We start from the raw sequence: 12,438 nt of genomic DNA on the forward strand, positions 1-12,438 counted from the left end.
TGATAGTGTACATAAGTGACCCCAAAAACTCTACCAAAGAACTCATACAGCTGATAAACACCTTTAGTAACGTGGCAGGATACAAGATCAACTCCAAAAAATCAGTGGCCCTCCTGTACACGAAGGATAAAGAAGCTGAGAGGGAAATCAGAGAAACATCACCTTTCACGATAGCCACAAATAGCATAAAATATCTTGGGGTTACTCTAACCAAGGAAGTGAAAGACCTATTTGACAAGAACTTTAAGTGTTTGAAGAAAGAAATTGAGGAGGATACCAGAAAATGGAAAGATCTCCCTTGTTCTTGGATTGGGAGGATCAACATAGTAAAAATGGCAATTCTACCAAAAGCAATCTATAGATTCAATGCAATCCCCATCAATATCCCATCAAACTTCTTCACAGACCTTGAGAAAACAATAATCAAGTTTATTTGGAAAAACAAAAAACCCAGGATAGCCAAAACAATCTTATACAATAAAGGAACTTCAGGAGGCATTACCATCCCTGACTTCAAACTCTATTACAGAGCTACAGTATTGAAAACAGCTTGGTATTGGCATAAGAACAGAGAAGTCGACCTATGGAATCGAATAGAAGACCCGGATATTAACCCACAAACCTATGAGCACCTAATTTTTGACAAGGGAGCTAAAGGTATACAATGGAAGAAGGAAAGCATCTTTAACAAATGGTGCTGGCATAACTGGATGTCAACCTGTAGAAGGATGAAAGTAGATCCATACCTATCACCATGCACAAAACTCAAGTCCAAATGGATTAAAGACATCAACATTAATCCGTCCACTTTGAACCTGATAGAAGAGAAAGTGGGAAGTAGTCTACAAGATATAGGCACAGGAGGCCTCTTCCTAAGTAGGACCCCAGCAGCACAGACAATAAGAGAAACAATGAATAAATGGGATCTACTGAAACTGAGAAGCTTCTGTAAAGCAAAGGACACTGTCAGTAAGACAAAAAGGCTGCCTTTGACTGGGAGAAGATCTTCACCAACCCCTCATCAGACAAAGGTCTGATATCCAAAATATACAAAGAACTCAAGAAACTAGGCACTAAATCTCTAAATAACCCAATTAAAAAATGGGGTACTGAACTGAACAGAGAATTCACAACAGATGAACTTCGAATGGCCAGAAGACACTTAAGGTCATGCTCAACCTCCTTAGCGATCAGGGAAATGCAAATCAAAACCACTTTGAGATACCATCTTACACCTGTCAGAATAGTGAAAGTCAAAAACACCAATGATAGCCTATGCTGGAGAGGATGTGGGGTGAGGGGAACACTCATCCATTGTTGGTGGGAATGCAAATTTGTGCAGCCACTGTGGAAATCAGTGTGGCGGTTTCTCAGGAAACTGGGAGTCAACCTCCCTCAGGACTCAGCAATTCCACTCTTGGGAATTTACCCTAGAGATTCCCTAGCATACAACAAAAGCATTTGTTCAACTATGTTCATAGCAGCACTATTTGTAATAGCCAGAACCTGGAAACAGCCGAGGTGCCCCTCAATAGAAGAATGGTTAAAAAAGGTGTGGAACATATACACGTTAGAGTTTTACTCAGCGGTAAAAAAAATGACATCTTGAATTTTGCATGCAAATGGATGGACATAGAAAACGCTTTACTGAGTGAGGTAAGCCAGACCCAAAAAGAGGAACACGGTATGTATTCACTCATAAGTGGATTCTAACCATAATTTAAAGGTATTTGAGCCTATTTTTCGTGATCCTAGAGAAGCTAAATAAGAAGACGATCCTGATGAAGATTATTTAGCTATCCGCCAGGAGGTAGGAAATAGTCAAGAGTCCCTGGTAACCTTGGGTGCATGGGGGGGTGGGAGGGTTGTTGGAAGGGGAGAGGGTTAGAGAGAAGGGAGTAGGGGAGGAATGGAGAAAGCTCGGTTGACCGGGATGGGGGGAAGGGAGGAAGGATGAATAAGGGATCAGGGAAGAATATATTTCAACTAAGGGAGTCATTTTAGGGTTTATAGGAAACTTGATTATATATGGGATCCCAGGTCCAAGGAGAGATCTCCAGATTGTTCTCTGGACAGAGGAGAGGGTGCCTGAACCGGCCTTGGCCCACAACCATACTGATGAATATTTTGCATGTCACCATAGAACCCTCATCTGGCGATGGATGGAGATGGAGGCGGAGAACCACGTTGGAACACTGGACCTAGCTCCCTAGGTCCAAATGAGAGGCAGAAGGAAAGAGATCATGAGCAATGAAGGCAAGGGCACAGGAAACCTTCATCCGACGTTGGATGGCGATACAGATGGAGACCCATATTGGAACACCGAACTGAGCACTCCACAGTCCAAATGAGGAACAGAATGATGAAGAAAATAAAAAAAGTAATCAGGACTGCGAGGGATGCGAGCACCCACTGATACAAGGGGACTGATATAATGGGAGATCACCAAGGCCTGTTGGACTGGGACTGAACGAGGACATGATCCAGCCAGATTCTCTGAATGTGGCTGGCCCGGAGCCTTTTTGAAAAGCCGTTGACAATGACACTAGGACTTGCTTCCTCTGCATATACTGGATTTTGGCGCTCCAGTCTGTTTGGACTCTCACCTTCCCTGGACCTGGAGGGAGGGGGGAGGAACTCGGGCTTCCCACAGGGCAGGAAACCCTGACTGCTCTGGGGGATGGAGAGGGAGGGGGAGAGGGAGTGGGGGGAGTGGGAGGGTGGTGGGAGGAGGGGCTGAAATGGAAACTTTTATAATTTAATAATAAAAAAAAGATTTATTGACGAAAAAAAAAAGAAATGGGTTATTTAACTTGTAAAACTAGGTTGTAATAAGGCTAAGCTCTTGGCTGAGAAGTTATAACTAATAACAAGTTGTTGTCATTATTTGGAAACTGGGTGGCAAGACAGAAAATTCTACCAACAGAATATTCTGACATAAACATCCTAAGAACAACTGATGAAATTGAATTAAAGAAAGGACAATAGTTAAATGTGAGCTAAATAATAGACACTAGAAAGGTAGTCAGAAATTTTTAAATTCAATTCATTGTGACTGATTTAGAAAAGTGAATACTTACTTTAATCAAACTGTGTCACTGTACTCACTATTTAGACTATCTCCAAAATGCTCTTCAGTGATACCCTCTGACAAAAACTATCCTCTATCAGATTCCACAGAATCAATATTTTTTATTTCACATGTGATGAAGGAGATCATGCATTTCTCATATCCCTAAATCTGGCTTAATTTTCTTCATCCAGTGTTCTAGAGTTCTACTCCAAAGGTATTTGTAAATGCTATCATCAGGTGTTTTTATAGCACAATTTTCTTAGGGACAAACTTTGTGAAAGGTTAATAAACATCTATCATGTTGTCTGATATTCCAAGTGTATGTAAGAATATTTACCTTTACAATCCAGTTCATCAGAGTTATCGCCACAATCATTTGCACCATCACAGAGTTTGCCGTGAGGAATACAACGGCGATTATAGCAAGGTTTGAATCCGCTTCGGCAACTTCTATTTTCTTATGAATAAAGATTAAAACTTGTAGTTAGAGGTCTATAAAAATATTTCTAGAGATTCCTAATTATGCATGAAATTTATCACCTTAATAATGGAATCTAGATCCATAAAGCAGTGCTGTGCTGTATGAAAGATCTGAGTTACAGTGTCTACTAGTTACCAAGGAACAATAGTTCACCCATTCATTGAGTCCTTTTGACCTTGTGTTTCCTAATTAGTTGTTTAGTATTATATCTACCTATTGTTTCTCAAACTACTCCCATGCTTTCCAGGAATAATCATGCAACATGTATTCAATAAGAAAGGAAAAGTTTCTATCTCAGAAGTAGTTAAAAATGCTACTATCATCAATTTCAATTAATGCATTCATGTTTACAGGGATTTCATAATAAAAAGTTAGCAAAGCTTGCATTCCCTATGAGAATATTGAAGAATAACAAAAATATTAATAAATTTCTGCTAAAATAAATTTAAAATATCCACTGAGATGAATGACATTTTCTTTAACTACCAAATGGAAACTTTTAAAATGCAATATGCCCAAAGTCATGGGATGCCTCAGATGACTGCCAAGAACAAACTGTACAGCTGTCAGAGCCAACATCACAAGTATCAGGAAGATGTAAAATAAATTACAATAAACGAGTTCTAACAATACAGCTCAAAGCACTACAAAGACAAGTATAAAATAAATCCCAAATTATATGAAGAAAAGAAATGACAAAGAGCATACAGAAGTAGAGACTGAAAAAAATATAAAACACGCATGGCAATGGTTAATATGTAGAATATAAAGAACTCAGTTCAAGAGAAAAACCCAAACAATATAATTAAAATTAGCCAATAGGTTTAAATTAACACTTTCTAAAGGAAACTGTCTAAACAGTCAAAAGTATATAAAAAAGTGATTGAAAGACTCAGCAGAACACAAGGCAAAAACAATATGAAATACATATAATCTTGACTATCAAGAATACCATATAATGAATAACTATCAAGAAAAATCAAAAGATAACAATTTCCAGGCAGCATATACATAAAAAGAAATACTTGTTTTTTCTGCAATCTTCATAGAAAATATTATGAGAAGTTTTCAAAAATGATAAATACAACTATTGTATGAGTCAATGATCCTAATATATATATATAATATACATATTAATATATATATATCACAGGATGGAAATAACCCAGTATAGCAGCAGCATGTGCACTCCTATGTTTACTGAAACACTATTCATAGTTGCCTAAACAGGAAATCAAACAAAGTGTCAATCAAGGATGGAATATTAAGAAAGAATGGTCTATGTATAAAACATGATGCTTAAAACCTTATTTAAAAGACTGAAAATCTGTCATTACATCAACTCAGACAGATTTGAAAGGGAAGACACTATTTTAAAAGAAACGATAGTACAAAAACAAACAAACAAACAAACAAATCAGTGCTTTATGTTGTTATTTTACAGGAGACCTAAACTATTTCTCAAGGAAGTAGAAAGCTCAGCAGGACACCCAAATTTTCTACGGCACTGAAATCTAATGCTGTTGGTCTTGTAAAGTTAAAATAAATTATACTATTTTCAAGATGAATCTGGATAATTGCTCAATAAAGATTAATAAGGAAAGGTAGACACATTCTTGTTAATTCCAAGGAGAGAAAACTCAATCTCCTTTAAGTGATGATTTTTGCTTATTGTCACTACCAGGGAGGTTTGCATGTAGGAAAGCCGTGTTTCTTATGAACCATGCCTATCACAGCTAGTTTCCACCTGGTGTGGGACAATTGTCTGTATTCTGTCAATCATATTTTAATAAAACGCTGATTGGCCAGGCAGGCAGTATAGGCAGGAAAGCCAGAGAGGAAGTAGGGGTGGAGCAAAGAGACTGGGAGTTTTCTGGGACACAGGAAGCTCCCTCCGTCACTCCTGCTCAGACCACCGAAGAGGCAGCATGTAACTTGCCCAGCTGAGAAAGGTACGGAGCCATGTGGCTAATGTAGATAAGGATAATGGGGTAACATAAGTTATAAGAGTTAACAAGAAGCCTGACCTAATGGGCCAATCAGTTTATAACCTAATGTAGACTCTGTGAGATTTTCTTTGGGACTTGCTGGCTGTGGGGTACTGGGCGGGACAGAAACCCCAACAAGCCAGCCCTCATGCTACATCTACCTCACAGGACACTAGTCCCATGATGATCCTGGAAACATAATGGAATGAACAATACTTTTACATCAGTTCAACGTGCATTCGCCTGAAGGTGGAACCTTGCTACAGAGTAAGTCTGCATCATCCACCACTAACTGATACCTCGGAGTTAGGCTTTTAGGAATAAAAGCCTAAAAATATTGGTAAGTAAAAATTACAAGGCAGTTTACAAAACTGCCTCCAATGCACTTTTAATTTGCATCTCAGGGGTAGAAAACTGTAAAGATATTCTTCAGTAAATACCCTGGTATATCTGGGTAGATAATAATGGGTCTCATTTTATGACAAGCAAAAGTCTAGTCAATTTGCCTCAGAGGTTCATTTCCAGGGGAGACATTAAGGAAATAATTCACATGAAATAGAGACAGACAAACAGACTTAAAACTATTAAACCAACTCAGAAACATTTTTCTACAATGATAAAGTATTCATTCAACACTTACCACAATAAAGCAGCTTTTCATCTGATTTGTCCTTACAATGAGGGACTCCATCACAGGTAAGCAGATAGTCAACACACTCCCCATTTCCACACTCAAACTCAGAATAGATATTACAAGAGGAGTTTTTAGCTGAAGGAATTAAAAATAAAGAATTTATATAATGAGAATTATTATATATTATTAGCATTATATTCCTTAAGTTTAATTATAAAATTAAACTATTATATAAACATCTAAAATGAAGTAAAGAATATCAGTTCATCATATCGCTTCACTGAAAATGAGCAGAAACACTTTCTGTCATTATTAATTTACCTTTGCAAGTCTTTGGGGCGTTGTTTGTAAAGTATTTTTTAACTAATATTTCTATTTTATGATGATTTGCATGTTTTGATAATCATTTATTGAACATATGTATGCAGAGGAAAACAATAGCTTGAATTTTATAATTGAGATATAGAGAAGCAGTCTTAAAATAATTCCTTTTAAGAACATGCTAATTACTTAGGTATTCTTGCTCATGCCTGTAAAGGCCATTATCTCAGAATATTGGAGCCTGAGTCAGGAGGATTACAAGTTCATAACCTTTGTAGCTATGTGAGTTCAAGGTGGGTCGAAGTTGCATAGTGAAATCTTCTCAAAAAGCAAACAAAATAATCAGTTAAAAAAGCTTTGTGTATTCTAACAATATGTTGGTGTATCCTTACTATTATTTTCCCAAACAATAAAATTTACCAAAAAGAGAGGACCATATCTTGATGATGGGCATGAAGATGTCTTAATCAAGACATGGTCCCTTCTTGATCTATCTCTAACTTGATCTTCTCAATTTTCTGCTGTTGAGACCCAGCAGCCAGTTACTACTTAAAACAAGAACTGGAAAAACAATAAACCACTACTTCCTACCAAGAAACAACTAGAATCTTTTGGAGGAATTAGTGGAGAAGTTGAAAAGAAAAAAGGACTCTAGACAGTTTGGAACTTGATATTTACAGTGTCTACCACCACAGAATGCCATCAAATCTCAAAACCCTAGGATGTTCATGGAAAATGAACAAGAGCTCTTTCTCTCCCTCGCTCTGTACACTTTACCTGTCTCATGTGATTTGTTGTAAATTGCAAATATGGACCAACAATGACAAAGTACAAATTTCCTTTTATACAGGTCAATTTTGTCTTAAGCATGCCATATGTTTTCTCTTTTAAGGGTATGTATTAGGGAAAATAACTTAATAACTTATCTTTATCCTGATAAAATAGATTCATCAGCAAAATTTTTGGGTGAGAAATGTCCTTTTGTGCAGTTGTCACACTATTTGCTAAGCAAATTGTACATTGAAATCAAGTCATATTCATGGTTCTGAATTTTATTAGGGTTGGTGTCTTAGGAAATACAGCTCAATTTCACAAATTATTACTCAAGATTTTGAATTTTCAGAAATGTTCAATAAATTATACTAGTGCTACTTGAAATTTCCAGTGTATTTTCTTATTCCTTAATTTTTGCAATTTTAATATATTGATATATAAGCATGTGTCTAAAACTTCTAATTTAATTTATTCAATTAAATTCATCCAGTGTAGAAATTTTCATCATTTTTTAATGAACTTCAGTTACCAGCTAAAGTGAAATATCATTTCAGAGGAAAGTAACAGAAGTTTGAAATCTAAAAATTACTAGGAAACTTAAGGGAAAATGCTTTAATAATTGTGCTATTAATATTGGGAAAAATTCTCTTAGATCATGAAATGTACAAAATTTAGACTGGTCTGCTAGCAGTCCTGATTTTTTGTGTTGGGTTTACATACAAGTCATATATTTTCATTATTTTCTCTAGTTTGCTTCGTAATTTTTCATATTTGATATCATATTGTAAATTTTATCATTTTTCTTTCTTCTTTCCACTATCCAAAGCCTCCCACATTTCCCTCCTTGTTCTCTTTCAAATTCATGACCTATTTTCATTAATTGTTTTATGTATGTGTTTATCAACCTATGAACATAACATGCTTATTCTCTCTAATGTTGCTTGTATGTATGTTATTTGTGACACCACTAGAGTAACTTAAGATGCAAGGAATTGACTAGATCAGACTAGCCCCTGGCTATTTTTGTGAGAGTTTTTTTATTTGATGTTTGATGGAGGAGGACCCAGCTCACTGTGAATAGTCCATCCCTGAGAAAGTGGTCCTGGGTTGTGTAAGAAAGCCAGATGAGCAAGTTATAAGCAGTGTTCGTCCATTGTTTTGCTTCAGCTTCCTCTTTGAGTTCTGGCTCTGACTTCCCTCAATGATGAACTGTAATTTTGGAGATAAAATAAACTATTTTCCCCTAAAGAAACTTTGAGTCAATGTGTTTTATTGCCACATCAGAATGAAAACAGAAAATATACATAATGCAAAAATGAATTATGTGCAAGCACAATTCTTGCTCACATTTGCATGTCATACACAGTCCTGCAGAATTTCTGCTTCCATCTAAAGACAAGTTTTCCTTTTCTCTTATTCTACACATGGGGAATATTTTATTAAAGTATGCTTGCCTTTCTTGTTTTGTGATGGATCTTATGAGGTTAACCATGTTGTATGGGAGGTAAATACCTAAATATTTTATCAACGATCAGGCCAGCAAATGGTTTTCTACATTTACCCTCATGTATGTGTTAGCAAACTAAAGATGCTACTAACATTCATGAACAACGTAAGTGAATCAGTCCAGATATGGCTCTAAATGTGTCAGAAATATTCTGTTTTATCATCAATGGATTGACCAGTAGAAAGCCACAGCTATTTTGCAGTTTTGCTGATAGAGCACATGGTTTCAAAATAGACACATAACTGCTAAAAAAAAAAAATGTTGTCCACAGCATTTTGTCCCCTTGAGAGGTCCAGTGCCACACTTCAATTCCATAGCAGTGCAACTCTGCATGTTTAAAACATTTTCATATTTGACTCATCACCTCTCAGCAGTAGAGGGTAGCAGGTAACTTACTAGGGGCAGTTACACATAAACTTTTACACAACAGGTCTCTACTGCTCACTGTGCAGTCTTTTGCTGTTTTTTTTTTTTTATCAAAACCATGGCCTGAACCCTTCAGTATAGTATGACCTGTGATAGAAACATGAATGACACTGATATATGACTGATGTTCCTGGTCTGCATGTGCCATCAGGTCCTGATCATTAGGACTCAACCCACAAAAGCAAACCAAAAGATAATTCAGGTAGTCAGCCAATCTGTTCAGAAAGGTGCTAGTCAACAAGATTTCTAGGGATTTGAGGCCCAATGTATTAAAATTGTTTATCCTCATTAAAATTCAATGGAGAGTTGTAGCATTCTCTCCTTTGTTCTGAAACAGTCTTATAATAACCTAGAATTTATTTTTTGCTAAAATGTGCCCTTGATTGTAGCACCTGCTCACAAAAGGGCACACAAAATATAAGAAAAGATCCTCCTGATAGATAAAGGACTAAGAAGTATGAAGTTAAAGATGAAAATACTTATATTTAATGAGTAAGCATGACCACTTCAGTTAATTTTCTAACAAGGATGATGGGGGAAAAATACAAAGGAGGAAGGGAAATGTGTCAAAACTAGCACATTTTGAAAATGAGTTCACCAACTCCAACAAGATATTTCTCTTTCCACCTTTTTCACATACAGAGATTTACAGTGTTAAAGGGAAATTAACCTTTTTTATGTAGCTTGCTAATATTTCATGGCAATATTGAAACACTTGAACCATTATTTATTTTGGAAATTTAGCTCTTAATAAGGGTATATTATAATGATTCTAATTAAAGACTGCAATGCCTTTGGGAAGAATAAACACTGTGCAAGGCTGCAAAGTTACATTCTTAATTAACAGTTTGGAAATGATTACAAATAAGCTGCATGAGCCATTCTTTCTCATTTGCATACTGTCATAGACTATGAAGGAGGTTTATTCCATGACCACTGGTCTCCTGTATGAATTCTAGTTCATTTCTACTATGATTTATTTCAGAATTGTGAGAGTCTCAAAGATGCAGCTACAATTTAATAGATGATCCTGTATACAGTAACTTTGAAGCTGGTCCTAACACAGTCAGCCCCCAACCATAGGCTCACAGCTATTTTCTTGGATACTGTTACTTCTCACATAAAGCTACAAGAAAATACGAGAATAAGCTGGATTCTTGAATAAACAGAAATAAAAGAACTGAAACTCTACAACCTTATGAATGCAGTAACAAAATTTCAATATATTTTTGAGCATATTGCATAAATAATCACTACTTACTCACACATCTGTTGTTAGCTAGCAATACTCGATCTCCTCTACAGGAGCAATTCACTCTTCCATCAGGAGTTAAAAGGCAGAGATCATGGCAACCTCCATTCAGTAATGCACATGGAGAGAGCTCACCTGCAATGAAGGGGCCCATGAACAGCATTTTATGATGAATATATGTTCTACATTAATTAGAGTTAAGCAGAAAACTGTTGAATGGCCTTGACCTCCAGGGCACTCAGAAATTTTCAAATGTCATGGCATTATCGGAGCTTTTCCTACAGCAAACCACAATTACGTAAGTATTCCAATGTTTGTGGATTTTTCAACCAAGATGAAAAAATAATAAGAAAATACTTATCCCCAAAATAAATTAGTCTGTACTTTTAAAGATATGAGAAATAAATGAAGTTGAAGAAGAATTTCACAAATAGTTAAAACTGAAATTGTTCTGATGTTAACCTACTAAATTCTTTAGAATTTAGAATTTAAAAGTTAATTAAACATTTCTGGCAGTTTTTATATATCAAATAGTCAAATTCTGAATATTTTGTCACAAGGTCATTGAATTTAAATTATTATAAATAAGAAAAAAATTGAAAGGTTATGCTGTGGGATTCTCTTTGTATGCTGCGAATATCATTGATAAATAAAGAAACTGCCTTGGCCTATTGATAGGGCAGAACTTAGGTACATGCAGAAAACTAAACTGGGTGCTGGGAGAAAGGAGGCAGAGTCAGGAGAAGCTATGGAGCCACTGCCAGAGACAGACATGTTCAAAGTTTGCTGGTAGGCCATGACCTTGTAGTGATGCACAGATGGGTTAAATTAAGAGATAAGAGTTAGCAAATAAGAAGCTAGAGCTAATGGGCCAAGCAGTGATTTAAATAATATGTTTTCTATGTGATTATTTCGAGAGTCTGTGCAGCTGGGACAAGAACAAGAGGCCTTCCTTACAACAAGGATTATTAGTAAATATTATTTCCTATTACAACTTACAGCTATTGGTGTCATTAGCAACAGCTATGATTCCCATTGGTTGATGTGGAATATCAGAACGAAGAATTTTTGTTTCTCCACCTGTATACTTGTTGGAACGCAAAATAGCTCTTCGTCCCCAGTCTGACCAGAAGATATAATTGTCATAAACTGCCAGACTAAGGAAAGTCCCCGGTCCAGTCCTGACAATCACCTGAAATAAATTAAAATATAGTTTATACAAACATATAAATATTAAGACATTGATAACCCTTATTGCTCCATTATGTGAGAGATGAAAATTCTTTAGTTATCAACAGTAAGGATCATCATATCATATCAATTCATTTTATGTATCATTGTGGCATTTTTTTTACTAAATTTTAATTGCTTTAGTTTTCATCACAATATGTTTTATTTTTTTAATATTTTTTATCCCCATTCACTCCACATACCCTCCTACCCACACTCATCCAATTCTCAGAGAGGGTAAGGAACATTGCTTCGGAGAAGGTCCAAGGCCCACCTCACTATATCTAGGCTGAGCAAGGTATCCATCCAAAGAGACTAGGTTCACAAAAAGCCAGTACATGCAGTAGAGATAAATCCTGGTACCAATGCCAGCGGCCCCTCAGTCTGCCTTAACCATGCAACTGTGAGCCACATTAAGAGGGACTAGTTTAGTCCTATGCTTGTTCCCTCCCAGTCCTGCTGGAGTTGGCAAGCTCCCATTAGCTCAGGTAGACTGTTTCAGTTAGTGTAGCCATCATGGTCTTGAACTCCTTGTTCACACTCTCATTGTTCCTGGCCTCTCCAAGCTACTAACCTCACAGACTATGTTTTAAAATAAAACATAAGCAAAGATTATGACAAGCTTGATATTTACTAAACAGTATAATAAAGCAAACAAAAGATGATAGAAATGTATTTCTTCTAGAATGAAAAAAGTTAATGTACTTACAAATGACAAAACTTTATGTATAAAGTATACAAGATAATATATT

General features: G+C 36.2%; 1 protein-coding gene across 2 annotated transcripts in view; it reads right to left on the minus strand.

The window, feature by feature from the left end:
* The window catches only part of Lrp1b (LDL receptor related protein 1B), a 1,858,137-nt gene that overhangs the window by 305,933 nt on the left and 1,539,766 nt on the right, over nt 1-12,438 (minus strand). For both annotated transcript variants that reach the window (XM_087899923.1, XM_087899922.1), the window contains exons 44-47: nt 11,456-11,648; nt 10,466-10,591; nt 6,183-6,311; nt 3,411-3,530 (exon numbers count right to left, since the gene is read on the minus strand). In XM_087899923.1, the coding sequence (XP_087756049.1) occupies nt 3,411-3,530; nt 6,183-6,311; nt 10,466-10,591; nt 11,456-11,648 (568 nt within the window). The remainder of the gene's footprint in view (nt 1-3,410; nt 3,531-6,182; nt 6,312-10,465; nt 10,592-11,455; nt 11,649-12,438) is intronic.

The sequence above is a fragment of the Myodes glareolus genome, chromosome 21, assembly GCF_982192425.1.
Source record: "Myodes glareolus chromosome 21, mMyoGla1.1, whole genome shotgun sequence".
Taxonomy (NCBI): Eukaryota; Metazoa; Chordata; class Mammalia; order Rodentia; family Cricetidae; genus Myodes; species Myodes glareolus.